The sequence below is a fragment of the Polistes dominula genome, unplaced genomic scaffold (assembly GCF_049000335.1).
Source record: "Polistes dominula isolate Pdom_NZ unplaced genomic scaffold, Pdom_raw_medaka contig_20, whole genome shotgun sequence".
NCBI lineage: Eukaryota > Metazoa > Arthropoda > Insecta > Hymenoptera > Vespidae > Polistes > Polistes dominula.
The window spans coordinates 4516425-4533261 of NW_028301147.1; the positions used below are offsets into that span (position 1 = coordinate 4516425).

Below are 16837 nucleotides of genomic sequence, written 5' to 3' on the forward strand. Positions count from 1 at the left end.
TACGATTGTTCAAATATTTCACTGTCACATGTTCAACTCCTTTAAATAGTATCTTGCAATTGTGAATTTTTTCGTATTGTCAAGTTTCTCTGTGTACTTGTAGTTCACATTGTATCCGTAACTGTCGCTCGAAGCGTTTAAGTATACCATCTTTCGGAAAAATATCTATACTAATATTAATTGTAAGTTGTAGCTTTTCATGGACTGCGGCGCATTTGTTTCAAATTTTGGCGCGTAGCTTAACATTTGCTCTAAACTTCGTAACCTGTTGAGTGTGTCATTGTTCAGTATAGAAAATAGGTGGAAGTATTTGTTAAAATTTATATTAAAAGATCATTTGATTTTATGTTAGTTTTATTAAAAATCAGCTATCAAGATGACATCATTGCAAAATACAGGAAAGTATCGGTCAGAAAGAAAAAATAACAAAAATGATCAAAAGGATATCAATCCTGAACCTGGTGCTGCTTCAGAGTTAGTTTCTTTTTGTATAAGTATTATTTGTTACATATTCATAATATGAATTTCTTTCATTATATTTTATTTTCTTGTTTCTTTCTTTTCTATTTGTTTTTTTTTAGAGAAAGTTCAGTAGGAAGATTAAATCAAATTAATGAAAATATAAGAGTGGATGCTCTGTATGGATTTCACTCGGTTACTGATACGAAAGAAAGAGTTGGATTTCTGATTAATATGCACATTGTAATCAATCCATAATTGTTTAATATTTTTGATCATATAGTATCAACCTTTATGTTATAACATTCTTGATAAAGATTAAAAAATATCATTATTTATAGACCGAAATTAGAGAAGATGACAAACGCTTGTTAAGTGGTATTGATTTATATTTCTTAGAGGAGGATTGTACTAGATTTAAAGTATCTTTACCATACCAACCATATTTTTATATCTTATGTCGTAAAGATACTTCAGAAGAAGTTTCAACTTTCTTGTACAAGAAATACAATGGTCGTGTTGTTAAAATTGAATCAATTTCTAAAGAAGATTTAGACTTAGTAAGAACCTATTATTTTTTTTATTTAATTTAAAAAAATATATATCTACTCATCTCCTATATAATAAATGTTTTCATAGAAAAGATAAATGTAAACTTTTAATTATTTTTATAGCCTAACCATTTAATTGGTTTGAAGCAAAAGTATTTAAAAATGTATTTTGAAAATACAGTCGATTTGACAAAAGTAAGACGTGAAATAATGAGCGCTGTTAGAGTGAACAAGGAAAGAGAAAAAAGTCGTACTCATTATGCAGATATGTTATCCAATGTTTTGAATCCGACCGAAGAACAAAAAGGAAAAATGATTGTAGATCATATGGAAAATATTCTTGATATTAGGTAAATGTTATTTATGCTTATATTTAAATTGCTTGTTTAATTTTCTATTATAAATAAAAATATTTCACAAAGGGAATATGACATACCACATCATCAACGAGTATCCACTGATATTGGTATATTCTGTGGTGCTTGGTATTCAGTTAAAAGTAGAGGATCTGATCCAGCTATTATTACAAGAAGAAATGATATTATCGAACCTCCTGATCCTATTGTGTTAGCATACGATATTGAAACAACGAAACTTCCATTAAAATTTCCTGATGCTAGTACAGATCAAATTATGATGATATCATATATGATAGATGGACAAGTAATTAATTAATTTGCATAATTTATTAATAGTAATATTATCTATATCATTATTATAGAATCTGAGTTATAAAAGGATACATTTTTATGTTATATTTTTAGGGATATTTAATAACAAATAGAGAAATCATTTCACAAGATATAGATGATTTTGAATACACACCAAAACCAGAATTTGAGGGTTTGTTTACAATTTATAATGAACCTAATGAAAAAGCAACGATAAAGAAATTTTTTGATCACATCATTGATGTAAAACCACATATTTTTGTCACATACAACGGTGACTTTTTCGATTGGCCTTTTGTGGAAGCAAGAGCGGCATTGCATAACATGATAATGAAAGATAAAATTGGTTTTACCAAAAATCGTGATGGAATTTATACTAGTAGACCAGCTATGCATATGGATTGTTTGTGGTACATACATAACATTATTATTATTTATTTTATTATGTGTAATTAAAATATTGTTTATATGTAACATTTTTTACAGCTGGGTAAGGCGCGATTCTTATCTTCCTGTAGGATCGCAAGGTTTAAAAGCTGTTACAAAAGCAAAGCTTCGATACAATCCAGTTGAATTAGATCCTGAAGAAATGTGTAGATTAGCAGTTGAAGACCCACAAACTTTAGCAAGTTATTCTGTATCCGATGCAGTAGCAACTTATTATTTGTATCTTAAATATGTGCATCCATTTATATTTGCATTATCAACTATTATTCCCTTAGAACCCGATGAGGTCTGTAAAATATTTTTGAAATACTATGTATATAAATAATAACAAAGTTATATGTTTTATTATTATATATTGTAGGTGCTTAGAAAAGGCAGTGGAACTCTTTGTGAATCTCTTCTTATGGTAGAAGCCTTTAAAGCTAATATTATATTTCCTAATAAAGAAGAAGCAGAATTGAATAAGTTAACTAAACATGGTCATGTATTAGATCAAGAAACATATGTTGGTGGTCACGTAGAAGCATTGGAAAGTGGAGTATTTCGAGCAGACATTCCATGCCATTTTAAAATAGTACCGAACATGATAAATGAATTAATGGATGGAGTTGAAAATGCTTTAAAATATGCAATTCAAGAAGAAGAAAAAGTACCAATTGATATGGTAACCAATTTTGATGATATTATAACAGAAATTAAAAATAAATTACAATTGCTAAAGGATCATCCATTGAGACTCGAAAATCCTGTGATATATCATTTGGATGTCGGCGCAATGTATCCGAATATTATTTTAACTAATCGACTGCAGCCTTCTGCTATGGTCAATGAGTTTGTTTGTGCTGCATGCGATTATAACAAACCTGGAGCTCTTTGCAAAAGGGAAATGAAGTGGATGTGGAGGGGAGAATACTGTAAGTTATAAAATATAATAAATTAAAAAATTAAATATTCCATAATAAATAATCGCTATTAGAACAATTAAAAGAATGTTTATTATAAGTGTTATAATATTAGTTTACTTTTATTTGTTTACTTTTACTAATTTAATTTTTGTTTTCTAGTGGCTGCTAACATAGGTGAATATCAAAGAATTCAACAACAACTTGAAATAGAAAAATTCCCTTCAGTTTTCCCTGGAGGTCAACCAAGAGCATTTCATCAATTGACTAAAAAAGAACAAGCGTCTTTACAAAAAAAGAGACTTACAGAATATTCTAGGAAAGTCTATAAAAAGGCGAAAATTACAAGTATGGAAGAAAGAACTCAAGTAGTTTGTCAAAAAGAAAATTCATTTTACGTGGATACAGTACGAGCATTCAGAGACAGACGATATGAATATAAGGCATTAAACAAAGCTGCTAAAAAGCAAGTAGCAGCAGCTATAGCACAAGGTGATGCGGCTGATATTAAATCTGCAAAAAACAGAGAAATTGTATATGATTCCTTACAGTTAGCTCATAAATGTATTCTCAATTCCTTCTATGGTTACGTCATGAGAAGAGGGTATATATCATTTGTATATTCAATTTTTTTTAAATAACTAATTTTTTAAAAAATGATTTTAATTTTTATACTTATTTTCTTTTATTAAAATAATTCACATTTAACAGATCACGGTGGCATAGTATGGAAATGGGTGGTATTGTATGTTATACAGGAGCTCATATTATTATGAAAGCTAGAGAAATCATAGAACAAGTTGGTCGACCATTAGAATTAGACACAGATGGTATTTGGTGTATTTTACCTGCATCGTTCCCAGATAGTGTGATTGCTCATACTACGCATGAAAAGAAAAAGAAACTTACCATTTCTTATCCTAATGCTATTCTCAATTATATGGTTAAAGTATGTAAAAGAATAATCTTTATTTTATGGTATATTTTTAAGCTTGTAAATATTTATATTTAATTCATAATAAATAGGAAAACTTTACCAATGATGTATATCATGATCTTGTGGATTCTGAATATATGAAATATGAAATAAGAAGCGAAAATTCAATTTTTTTGAAGTTGATGGACCATATTTAGCTATGGTACTACCTGCAGCAAAAGAAGAAGGAAAAAAGTTAAAGAAACGATACGCAGTATTTAATTTTGATGGTAGTTTAGCCGAGTTAAAAGGTTTTGAAGTCAAAAGAAGAGGCGAATTGGAATTAATTAAAAACTTTCAATCTTCTGTTTTTGAATCATTTTTGCATGGTAAAACACTGGAGGAATGTTATGAGTCTGTCGCTAAAGTAGCTAACCATTGGCTTGACATTCTTTATAGCAAAGTAAAAATTATACAAATAATTACATATTTATAAATGTTTTTTATAAAGTTATGTCATTTAATTAAAAAAAAAAATATTTTTTAGTGTACGAATATACCTGATACAGAATTGTATGAACTTATAACTGAAAACAAATCCATGTCACGTAAATTAGAAGAATATGGACAGCAAAAGTCAGTATCAATTACAACTGCAAAGAGATTGGCTGAATTTTTAGGAGATGAAATGCTAAAAGATGCTGGTTTAGCTTGTAAATCTGTTATAGCTATAAAACCTGCTGGTGCACCTGTTACAGAAAGGTCTTACTTTATTAACATATTATTTTTATGTGAAAACTAATTATATTACTTTATAATGTTTACTTATAATTTATGTTTATAGGGCTGTGCCTTTGGCAATATTCCAAGCAGATCCAGCTGTGAAAAAACACTATTTAAGAAAATGGTTAAAAGATTCAAGTTTAGAAAGTGATGATATACGGCAGATATTGGATTGGGGTTATTACATTGAAAGACTTGGAAGTACTATACAAAAGATTATTACTATACCAGCAGCTATGCAAGGGGTATGCATATATCAATATTTAAAAAAATATAAAGATAATGAAATTAAATTTCTTATATCTTTTAGCTTCCAAATCCAGTTCCAAGGGTCCAACATCCAGATTGGTTATATAAAAAAGTAATGGAAAAGAACGCAACTCACAAACAAAAACAAATTACTGACTTTTTTAACCAAGCAAGTACATCTGGTTGTAATAGTAGTAATCATGATCAAAGCGGTAGTAGTACGGGCGCTGAAGAACTTGATGACATAGAAGATTTAATAGGTGGTAAAAAAAATACTTTCAAAGTACCTGTCGCACGTGTTATAAAAAGAAAAAGAAAAAACAGCGAAGAAGAAGAAGATAACATTAGAAATAAAAGTTGGAAAGAAGTATTAGGTTCGCCACCTCCTAGGGGAACGACAAAAGTATATTCATATTATTAAATTAATTATTAATAAATTTTCCTTCTCTTTATTAAAATCTTTATTTATATGTAATTGTGCTAAACAGGAGGAGTTTTTAAAATGGCTAGAGTTTCACAAAAAGAAATGGCAATTCCAAGCTAAGCAAAGAGGACAACATAATAAGAAAAGAAGTAAATTATTAAACGATGACAACGAATCTAGTTTTGGTGTAATAAGAAATCCTCAATCTTCGACAACGTTATCTGGTTTCTTACGACGTGCACAGAAACAAATACTTCAGACTCCGTGGCAAATTGTTGAAGTACATAAATTAATGTTTTCATAAGTATCGATCTGTGTATATTACAAAATTTGATTTGATATATGTTCATTTAACAGTTGACCCCAACAAATGAACCTGGCATGTTTAGATTATGGATTATGGTGGAAAATGATTTGCGACAAGTACGTCTTATGGTACCTCGTATCTTTTATGTTAATAGTCGTGAAGCAAGATCTGATCCTGCTCCAAATCAATTGTGGAGAAAGTGTTCGAGAATTTTACCACGATCGCGTAAAGTTTATAATCTTTATCAATATTCAGTACCAGAAACCTTGTATCAACAACACAATCAGTAGGATATAATTATAAATTCATACGCATATAATCATACCATTATATACTACAACTAAATATTATAATATTTTCTATATATACATATCTTTTTTATAGAGGTTTAATTTCGGACTTAGCTAAACCATATATCGAAGGAATTTATGAAACTCAAATTTCATTAGAATTTCGAGCTATACTTCAATTAGGATGTATATGTATTGTGGATCCAAAGTCAATAAGAAAAATACCTGATGGAGCTGATACATTTTCATTAGATCAATTACAATTTAAAAGTATTGCTGTACAACCATATCTTCAACAGGTAGTAGAATTATATAAAACTTTTGAAACCTAAAATATTTTTGTCTAATATTTAAAAATTATTTCTTTTTTTAGTGGGAATCAATTAATTATATATTTTTATACCATCATTGGAGTGCAAATCGTCAAAGATCATTATGGGGATTATTTTTAGGTGCAAGTAAACGTGTACATATATTTGTCTTGGATTCAGTTTCGTCTAATCAAATGCCAAATCTAAATACATTGTATACGAATGAGAGAGAATCAATGTAAGTTTATATAATTTATAGTAAAGTTTAATTTTTTTTAAATCAATATTATTGTAATAATATTAAATATATTTGTAGGAAAGAGAAAATTGGAGAAGACAAAGTGAAAATATTACCCAATGGAATGAAATTTATAGTTAAAGTAGAAACTAATTTGCAACAAGTGTACAGAGTATTGCAAGCGTCATTACAAGCATATAAAAATGAAAAACATGGTAATACTATTATAATTTTGCAAACATCGATAGGTAAGTAGTAATTTACTATTTTATCTTTTTTTTAAAGGTATTATTTATTAGTAAATATTATTTAATTATTTATGACCTGTTTACAGATAGAACAACTCTAACTTCTGAAATGCCTTTGCTCCATGAATTTCCATTAATTAATACACATGTACGTGATGTTGAAAATTTATACAACACAATGGAGTGGCAAAAATTGGGTGCCAAAATGATGATTAGACATTATCTGAAAATTCAACAAATATTAGAATTAATGATAGAACAATGCAGATTCTTTCATGTTCCTATTGGAAACGTACCAGCTGATCCAACTCTTTTTGGAGCAGATTTATTTTATGCTAGACATTTACAGAAGAATAATTTTGTATTGTGGTGTTCTCCAACTGAAAAGCCTGACCTTGGTGGTAACGAAAATGACGACAGCAGGTAATCTTCTTTATTTTATAATTAATAAATATAAATATTGTGGACATTAATAAAATAAGAATAAACAAAAAATTACAGACTACTGAGTTCCTTTGAAGAAGTTACAAGTTGCGTTATTAATAATCCAGCTACGTATTCTAGTGTATGTGTAGAATTAGATGTAGAGAGTCTTGCGGTGAACACTTTGTTGCAACATCATAATGTTCATGTTATTGATGGTACAAATACATTTGTTGCATTCAACAACATACAAAAAGCATCACTACAGGTATTAACATTATGATTCATATTTGTTTAGTCTATTATATTTAAATTTAACTTTTTTTATAATTATTAGGAAATGGTAACAGGTGATAATCCATCTGCCATGATTCCAAGTTACGATGAAACTACTCTATGTAGTCCAGCTTTTAAAATATTACAGATTATGGTGAACGCGTGGTTGCGAGATGTAACAATTTATAAAAATATCTTTGCTGATTATCAAATAATACATTTCTATAGGTAATTAATAATCTTATTGACTTCATTTTAAAATTCAATTTTTAAGCTAAAACATTTTAATTGTTTTTTAAATATTTTAGGTGGTTGCGCTCAACTAATGCATTGTTATATGATCCTGCATTACATCGTACATTATGCAATTATATGAGAAAATTGTTTATACAATTGATAGCTGCGTTTAAGAATCTTGGTTGTATCATTGTATTCGCTAATTTTAATAAAATTGTTGTATGTACAAAAAAAAGAACATTATCAGACGCATTGGGATATATAGAATTTGTTGTTACTACCATACGTGACAAAGAACTTTTTCATAGCATTGAAATGACTTCTGAACAATGTTGGGAGTACTTAATTTGGTTAGATTTTGTAAGTTATTTTTTATATCATATAATTCATGAAATAAAATATATATCTTCATTAAATATCTTTTTTATGTACAAACAGTATAATTATGCTGGTATAAAAGGAAAGATGCCAAAAATTACTGATGAAAGTACTACACAAACTGATGACAATAATCATGGGGAAGAAAATTGTACTCCAAGTAATTCTATTGCTGATAATGATAATGATAATGATAATGACGCAGTAAGTTTCAATTTTTAAATTTCAGTTAGATTGATGACATTTAAATTAATAATTCTATCGTTAATGACATGTTTAGCCTGAAATTGTAATGAATTGGAACTTAGCATCTTATTTACCTAAAGAAGCAGCTTGTCAAAGTACTTTTAATGCAATTATTGCTGGATATATAAGTGCTACTTATCAACATATATGTAAAAATGAAGAAACATCTGATACTCTTTTACACAGAAAAAAGAATTGTAGTCAAGATTTTACTGCACCGCTTGGACTTGGAGCATTGGAAAGTACAGCAGGATTTGCTAAAAAACTTATTTCAGGAGAAATGTCTCAAAAACTCTTTCAGTAAATATTTTATATTTAATTAAAATGTTTGGTATACGTGATATTAATGTTTATAGTATTATATTTTTATAGGATTGTACAGAAAATATATAAAAAAATGCCAGAGAAAGTATTAACGTCTCGAGAATATCCTGATTTAAATTTGGATGGTAAAGATAGCAAAACAATCAATCCAGCACTTGAATTAACAAAATCTGTATGCAAGGTACTATTTTTATTTTATATATCTGATATTCATTTTAGTACACATAATATACAAAATAAATCAAAGTTTACATTCAAATTTTTAATCATAGGTTTTATCTTTGGACAAAGAACTTGAGAACGAAGTATACGATTTGCAAACAAACTTATTAAGATTAATAAGAGTGAATAGTTTCAGTGACGAAGTTCAATGGAAAGACCCGTGCATATCTATGGTATTACCTGAGATTATCTGTAAAGGATGTAATCATACTAGGGATATTGATCTTTGCAAAGATACTTATGTTTACGTAGAAGATAATAAGTAAGTATAATTATATTATCGCATAATATTATAATTATATTACAATATTATAATATTTAACACTGAACCTACCACACAATGGGTTAAATGACTTTTTAAAAAATTTTTTGGCAGAATTTCTTATAAATTATAGTGCTATTTTGTAAGTTAAGAATTTCTATTGTATAAATGGTATATTTTTTATTATACGTACATTGTAATATAAACTCATATGAAGATGGTCATTTGATCCATTGTGATAGAAATAGGTATACATGAAGCAACAGTGCGTTTAGTGTTAAAAAATAAATAAGTAATATTTTTTATTGTCATACTAGGTACATGTGGAAATGCCCTCTATGTGAAACAGTTTATGATAATAAAGAAATCGAATTTTTATTAATAAATACATTCAATCGCAAGAGTATGGCATACATACTACAAGATTTACAATGTAGCAAATGCCTTGAAATTAAGAGAGGAAATATGGATGAACGTTGCACTTGCGGTGGCGATTATAAAGCATTGGTGCATGTAAAAGAAATCGCGCAATATGCACAAAAATGTAAGTCCATAGCTAATAAATGTCAAATGAGTATTTTAGAAGAAATGGTTAGCAGAACAGGACTCTTACCGAACGATGGTTAATATTAAGTAAGATTTTTTTTATATGTTTATAATTCTATAATAATAAAATTTATGAGAATTCAAGTTTTCTTAAATTATTTATTTATTATGTATATATATTTTTACAATGAAAATTTTAAGATATTGAATGATTTTATACATATATTTTCTACTTCAAAATCATATTAGTATATTTAACTTTTTGATACACCTGAATCTATTGGTGGATCTAAAACAAATATATAAACTTATTAAATAGTATATCATTCATTCATACAAAAATATTTTAAAATTTAAACGAATAATTGGAATGCACAACGTACCAGTAAAACTGAATGATGGGAAGTCGGACATTTTTGTACCAGGAGCGCAACCAAACTGATTAGCGAGTTTTTCTAATTCAGATTTTCTTTCCTTTTCAATATCTGGAGTCGGGTCAACTAATTTTCCACCCCTGTAATTAGAATCAAAAATATCAATCCAGTAACTTCATTTCATACATAATAAAGAATCGAACTAAGTACGAGAAATAAATGAAATTAATAATAATTAATACGTAACACTTACTGACTCTTATTAGCATATTCACGAATTTTATCTATAAATAGTTGTTGGATGGGATCAGTTGCTTTCTGAAGAGCAGGTGCTAATATTCCCACATTACGTTTAAATATTTTTGGAGCATTTACAGAAAGACGTAACCTCAACATTTTTATCTAAAACGGATTAATGTCATTAAATATTAATATTTATAAAATTAAAAAAATTCAAACGATATAAGTAACAAAATTTGTTTATGATAACATGATTTTCTTTTCTTATAATTTATAAGAAATAAAAATGTAAATTCGAATTATTACATCTCTACATATTTAATCTTACGTAATAAATAGTACAATCAAACGGATTTATTAAATACTTTTGTAAAAAATATAATAAACTTTATAAGTTAATATAAGTACAATTTAAATAATATAAAACTAATGTCTATTAAATAATATCGAATTTTCTTACATTCTATTTTAATGAATGAAAAATATGTGCAAATATACTATACATGAACTGTAATATCTAATTGGTCGAACTGTCACTACGTGTCACTACTTGTCATTGATATAACCATTAAGCATGCGCAATAACAATTAGAAAAAATATCAATTCGATTTATCGATAAATATTATTACACAAGTAAATAAAATGGTCCTTTTTATTATTGTATTTATGCTTATTTTTAAAACAATCTAATATTTATATAAGTAAGAGTAATTAATTAACATCATGTTGAGCATAACCTATTAAACAAATTTTCTGACAACCAATAGCAAACAATGACGCAAAGTACAACCAATAAAATGAATAATTTTTGAGGAATTAATTAATGGTTACATAAAAATTAGTTTGAGATATTCAGATATTGAAAAGTTTATTTAATATTTTGTTATAACATTATACATTGGGATTATCATTTTCAACATTGCCACTATCAAGAAAAGTTCGAACTGTTATTGATCTGACGAAGGATAAGAATTGTAAGTGGCTCCCTCCTTCAGTAATGCTATATAACAACAAATTCGTGTTCTACGTTATTAATTAAATGATTTCTTTTTACAGTAACGCTAAGTATATTAATATTTCTTAAATGAGGAAGCTAGATTTACAAGAATCGTGGGGTGCCGATCGTTTAGAAGCTGAATTGGAGGCTGCTCGAGATGGACTAAAAGGTCTTGATCGAAGTATTAGAAAAATTTTGGGCCGGGACCTACCTGACGGTGAAAACGGACCACTACACCCCACTTCCAGGTTAAACATACCCAAATATTTATTTTTTCAAATATGAAATTATGACTGGTGTTAATTTAATGCACATTTTATTTCTAACTAAAATCTTTCTTTACAATTCAAGATTACACTTGCAATATGTGTTTGGAAACATAACCTAAATATACCAATGATATTTATAAGTATTAACTATTAATTTAATTTCTCTTCAGATTTTAACAACTAAATGAAATGAATAATTAAAAATATTGGTGCAATAAAGTTGGCTCCCTTCATAAATTTTTAGAATATTAAAATGTAATAATTAGTTGTATTATTAGCAGACTTTCCCAAAAGCGACCATTGCAGGAAGATCGTCGACGAGTCGTATCAGATTTCGTAAATAATGAAATACCGGGTACAAAAAGGCGTTGGCAGGCTTCTAATGGGGAACCAAAAACGGTATTTAGTCGTTTGAGTGCACGAGTTCCTTCAACTGCTGATGACAGTGCGGATGAAGATGACACTGCCATTAAGGTAATATTATTCTTTTCTAAAATAATAAATAACATTAAATAGTTGTCGTTTCTTATAACATTATACATCTTTACATCCTCTTATTATAGCCAGCTGTGTCATCGAGAGTTATTGCTACGCCAAGAGAAATTCCTTCTCGTCAAGAAGTAATCAGAAGAGAAAGAATAGATGAGCGTAGTCGACAAAGGAATAAGCGAATGTTCGGTGCACTTTTGGGTACTTTGCAAAAATTCAGATTAGAAGAAACCAAATTAAAAGCTAAGGTACTTAATAAAACACAAATAAATTATATTAATTTCTAGAATTAAAGGTTTTTTTTTTTAAATATAATTGTAGGAAGACAAAAAAGCAGAAGTAGAGGCACGAGTGGAAGAAGCACGGAGAAGAGAAAAAGAAGAGTTACGACGAGAAAGACAACAATTATTTTTATCGCGTAAACGACAATTAGCAGAAGTACGAGCATTAGAAGCTAAGTTAGCACGAAGTCGACAGTTCCAAGATTGGCGTGCTGCGCAACTATCACTTGCTTCTTTTATAAAGACGCGTACTCAACCTTCTATATATTATATACCAAAACGAAAAAATTCTCAAACTGAAAGTTTACTTATTCAATCTGCTAAGGATCTTCATGGTTTGTATTTGCATATATTTGTATTGTAAATATATTTTTTATTGTTTTTCTTATGATAATTTTTCTTTTTTTTTATTAAATTTATTATAGAGGATATTGACAGAAGGGAAAAAGTATTGCTTGAGGAATTAGAGCTAATAGAAACGCAAATAGGTTTGGGAAAACAACAACAAAACTTTGATAATAACACAGTATTGGCTGCACCTGAAGAGGTGTCTCAAACTGTAGAAGAAGGTGAAGAAAATCGTGATCCTAATCCAGACAACAATGTAGAACCAACAAAAATTGATGATATAGATGTATCAATTAAGATGGAAAAGGATGAAGATAATGTTGAGAATGCGGTTGAGAAAGACGATGATAAGCAAGTGGACCAAATCAAAAAGGACGAAAACAATGGCTAGCATTAAGTATTGATAATCAGTTTGTACATATAACGTACATTAGATGGTCCTGTCAAGAGATTAGAGAGCTTTTTTATTTAATATTTTTTAATAAAACACACGTGGTTTTATCTCTCGAATCAAAAGAAAAGAAAAGAAATAGCATTGATACTGAAGTAATGTTCAAAGATAATTTTTCTGTGAAAATATCACTATTCTATTATTCTTGTGAAAATAACAAACAAACAAAAATCTACTTTTAGAATTTTTAATCTACTTCATAAAAATATTAACAACGGGATCGGATGTAAATCTTTATTTTTTATTATTTTGGATATCTTACAATCTGAAAATTTCAAATTCTTCTTTAAATTAAATAATAATCAATTATTTTAAAATTAATATATAAATACAAATTCTATTCTCACAAAATATGTGAAAAATAAAAAAAGACAAAAATAGTTATTGATAATGTTTCATTTTCTATAAATCGAATAAACAAAATTTAATAATTTTTTACTTGTTAATGTATAATTAAGGTGTATAAATTTAGTCATTTTTCTTTATAGCGAAGCTAGTGGGGTATTTTTTTTTATATTCATGAACATTATATTGTCTTTATTATGCGAAGTATTTAAACCGATGAGAATATAATTACGTGTTTATCAGAATATAAGGTAAGCAATAATGCGTGCAATATATTCTGTAATAAATCCAGCTGTAGGTTTGGACCATCTAAGCGTGAATTAACCCAACTAAATTGTTCGAATATAAAATAAGAAAAGAGTGATTGCAGTCTTGGTTGATTTAAACTTTGACTACCTGCTTTCTTTTTTTCTCTTTAATGTTCGCAATATTGGAAGGAATATAAATTGTAAAAAAGAAAAAAAAGAACAATATTAAAAGAGTAAAAATAATAGAAATAAGAGATAGCTCAAAGACTGTACACTTTTTTCTATTATCAGTAAACAAAAACAAAAAAGAAAAAAGAAACTTCTTCAGCATGATTGTATAACATGAATTCTTGATACAGTAAAATTCTCCTCTTGTATATTCTCATATTGTTTTCTCTTTTCATTATAATTATATTTCATAAGATATATATATATATATACAACTTTATATAAATAAACATTTCTAAACGTCTGTAAGGATAAGTAGGGACGCGAATAAAAGTTTTCATTAGATTTTATGATTTTAATGACACAATTTTTATACTCTTTGTATAAACATAAATGTATATACTTGTTTGAATTAATGTACGTTTTGTGAAAATACAAGAACTAAAGAAAACAAAAGGAAGACGATAAAAAGAAGGTAAGAAAGATAAGAAGAAATGAAGAAAAATTGTCGAATAAATGAATTAAACTCTATTCGTCAAAACTAAACATTTTCTACGAAGAAGTATGAAGCATTAAGAAAACTTACTCGAGGAGAGCTTGAAAAACGAGACAATTGTATGATCAAAGGGAAACGTAAAGCATATCAAACGAAAAGTGTGCGTCCTGTGTGTCGATTACTTATGTTAGAAGGTTTCTCTGTGAAGGAAGGAAATGAAGGAGAAGGCAAGGTTGCTTTCAAAGTATGAAAGAAAGAAAGAAAGAGAAGAAGAGGGGGATAAGGTGGTGGGAGTTAAACGTTTCACATTCATTTAGTAATTTACACAATTTAGAAGTCGATGGCATTAGGTCTCTACGGATACGTGGAAGGCGACTCCCACCTCAATCCATCCTCATAATAACTGTGCAAAGAATAGGGTGGGGATGGTATGGAAAAGAGGGAAAAGGGGTAAAGAAGAGGAGGAGGAAGGAAGAGGGAGAGGGGAAGGTGTTCCGCCATGCAAACTTGGAATATGGCTAATGTGTCTCCGCCAGGCAACTCTTCGGCATACAAGAAAAGGGAAAAGAAAAGGAAGTAGAGATTCAAAAGTCGACGTCGCCGTCGTCATCGTCGTCATCGTCGTCGGCAGCATCGGTGTCGGCGTTCGTCGTCGTCGACGACGGATTAAAAGAAGAAAGGGTGTACATAAGAGAAACAGAAAGAAAGAAAGAGAGAGGAGACAAGGAAGGGTGTAGGCGCGCAGAAGCGTGAAGCGTGCGCGACAAGAGGGACAAGCACTCTGAGGAAGAAACATGAGAGGAGCCGACACGAGGCCAGGGGTCGTCGAGCTATTTGTACCGCCGAATGTAAAACGGGGAAAGAGGCAGGCCGCTTTCCTACCACCGCAAGAGGGAACTCAATGTCTTCGTCTTTTTTCATAGGAGAGAAAGAGAGAAAATGAGAGAGCACTGAGACTTTCTTAATTATGCGCTCCGCCTTCCTCTTCTGCAACCCTCTCTCTTTCTCTCTTTCTATTTCTCTTTCTTTCTTATTCTTATGACTCTCTTAGAGACTGGTATGCAAAATAGCAACATACAGGGCGTTTCGAAAAAGCATTTAATATTTGAAATTTATATGGTATTTATTAGAACAATATTTATAGGATTTTTATTAAAAGATGCAATATTTTTAAATGATTTTATTTATATGAATGTTGTTATATTATATATGTTGATAGTAATTTGTATTGAACAATTTTTGAAAAATGAGAGAATTATTAGATTACATGGTACAATTTAAATTGAACATTATTTAAAGTTCATTCGCTGTAAGTTTTTATTACAGATTTTTAAGGTACAGAAGTAAGATTTATAAAAATGGATCACACACACATTTATGGAGATTTCAGAAAAAATTAAATTTCAACAATGGAGAAATTAAAAACCAAATATTAAAGTTCCGATTTTCAGGTATTTATTTGATATTAAAACCATCGATCCAAATAATATAACAGTTTATATCTAAGCATTTAAAATAATTGCTTCTTTCCATGAAGATCCTATACAAATGGGTTTATGAATGAATTTCTACTAATATTAAAAATAATGATTGTTTTTTTTAATTTCGTCGGTTTTCGAGAACTTTCATTCTAATTATAAATTAAAGGTTCGGTGAACGCCCGTCACCGCAAGTGAAGGAGACAGGGAGAACCTTCTTAGTTTCGGCAATTTATATTAGCGCATTTCCATCATGGCGCAGTTCCTAATCGAGCGAAACGCTTCCACGGTGGCGTCGTACCGTAAGAAGAAACATCACGAGGAAAAGATATTGCGCCTGTATTTTAAGGATCTCGCTAGCATAAAAGAGGAACGAGCATATTTATTTCACGATTGTTATTATTTCTTATTTATCAAAAACGGTTAGTTGAAAATTCGCGCCAAAAAGATGGCTGCCTTTTTCCTCATAGATCGAAGGAGAATTTCGTTTAGTTCAAGTTTTTGATAAAAAATAATGAGAAAACGAGAAAAAAGAAATCAAAACACGCCGATATGATGGTTTTTCTCAAGAACGCATAATAGTAACGAGTTCTCATTTAATTTCGTGCTCCCGTCATTCCTTTTAAACTAGTATAATAGAATACTGTGGGCGGAGTAGGAACGAACGTTCAAATTTCAAAGGGACTGCTTCTAACGCCGTTCCGACTGGCCTTCGTTATATTATGTGTGTCTAAATGTACAAAAAAGAAAAGAACATATAACGTTGTAGGTATACATAGAATTGACTTTACTCTAAAGGACGGACGAATCCCCCTTTTACGCGGAAGCATCTTTGCTGCTGTTACGCTTTTAAGTTAAATTTGTATGAGGAATGACAGGGATTCATTTTACAAAGGATTGCACGGGTTATTTCAATATTATCCTTTGATTAATATTCTAGTA

The 16837-nt window shown here is 29.2% G+C and overlaps 3 protein-coding genes across 5 annotated transcripts; 2 read left to right on the top strand and 1 right to left on the bottom strand.

Annotated features, from left to right (window-relative positions):
* Positions 1-8: 8 nt before the first annotated feature.
* On the top strand, positions 9-9854 carry DNApol-epsilon255 (DNA polymerase epsilon catalytic subunit 1). The gene is given in 29 exon segments (XM_015335160.2): positions 9-474; positions 582-702; positions 801-1019; positions 1134-1360; positions 1433-1673; positions 1775-2091; positions 2168-2414; positions 2490-3042; positions 3193-3634; positions 3742-3979; positions 4057-4132; positions 4135-4409; positions 4494-4708; positions 4791-4974; positions 5040-5381; positions 5467-5682; positions 5760-5995; positions 6094-6298; positions 6373-6548; positions 6627-6796; positions 6883-7219; positions 7298-7487; positions 7557-7723; positions 7804-8092; positions 8171-8314; positions 8391-8656; positions 8729-8861; positions 8953-9164; positions 9482-9854. Coding segments are annotated over 29 exon segments (6846 nt in total). The 5' UTR covers positions 9-376; the 3' UTR covers positions 9792-9854.
* Positions 9850-10941, bottom strand: LOC107074098 (ATP synthase-coupling factor 6, mitochondrial). The gene is made up of 4 exons (XM_015335159.2): positions 10785-10941; positions 10338-10486; positions 10094-10224; positions 9850-9999 (listed from the first exon to the last, which is right to left on the bottom strand). Exons 2-4 carry the CDS (start codon positions 10478-10480, stop codon positions 9965-9967), a joined length of 309 nt encoding a protein of 102 aa, XP_015190645.1. The 5' UTR covers positions 10481-10486; positions 10785-10941; the 3' UTR covers positions 9850-9964.
* A 215-nt stretch (positions 10942-11156) lies between these two features.
* On the top strand, positions 11157-14138 carry Pnn (desmosome associated protein-like protein pinnin). 3 transcript variants are annotated; one of them, XM_015335157.2, is made up of 6 exons: positions 11157-11299; positions 11382-11570; positions 11870-12065; positions 12155-12328; positions 12402-12696; positions 12787-14138. In XM_015335157.2, the coding sequence occupies exons 2-6, from the start codon at positions 11410-11412 to the stop codon at positions 13098-13100; spliced, it is 1140 nt and encodes a 379-aa protein (XP_015190643.1). In that variant the 5' UTR covers positions 11157-11299; positions 11382-11409; the 3' UTR covers positions 13101-14138. The 3 variants fall into 3 exon arrangements, with proteins under 3 accessions (XP_015190643.1, XP_015190642.1, XP_015190644.1); XM_015335156.2 differs by lacking the exon at positions 11157-11299 and having other exon boundaries at positions 11318-11570; XM_015335158.2 differs by lacking the exon at positions 11157-11299 and having other exon boundaries at positions 11318-11570; positions 11873-12065.
* The last annotated feature ends 2699 nt before the right edge of the window (positions 14139-16837 follow it).

Coding starts and splice junctions, on each gene's coding strand:
- LOC107074098 (XM_015335159.2), bottom strand. CDS start 10,480: ATGTTGAGGTTACGTCTTTCTGTAAATGCTCCAAAAATATTTAAACGT. Junction 10,225..10,337: donor GAATATGCTAATAAGAGTCA/GTAAGTGTTACG, acceptor TTCTAATTACAG/GGGTGGAAAATTAGTTGACC. Junction 10,000..10,093: donor CCCATCATTCAGTTTTACTG/GTACGTTGTGCA, acceptor TATTTGTTTTAG/ATCCACCAATAGATTCAGGT.
- Pnn (XM_015335157.2), top strand. CDS start 11,410: ATGAGGAAGCTAGATTTACAAGAATCGTGGGGTGCCGATCGTTTAGAA. Junction 12,066..12,154: donor AAGATGACACTGCCATTAAG/GTAATATTATTC, acceptor CTCTTATTATAG/CCAGCTGTGTCATCGAGAGT. Junction 12,329..12,401: donor AAACCAAATTAAAAGCTAAG/GTACTTAATAAA, acceptor ATATAATTGTAG/GAAGACAAAAAAGCAGAAGT.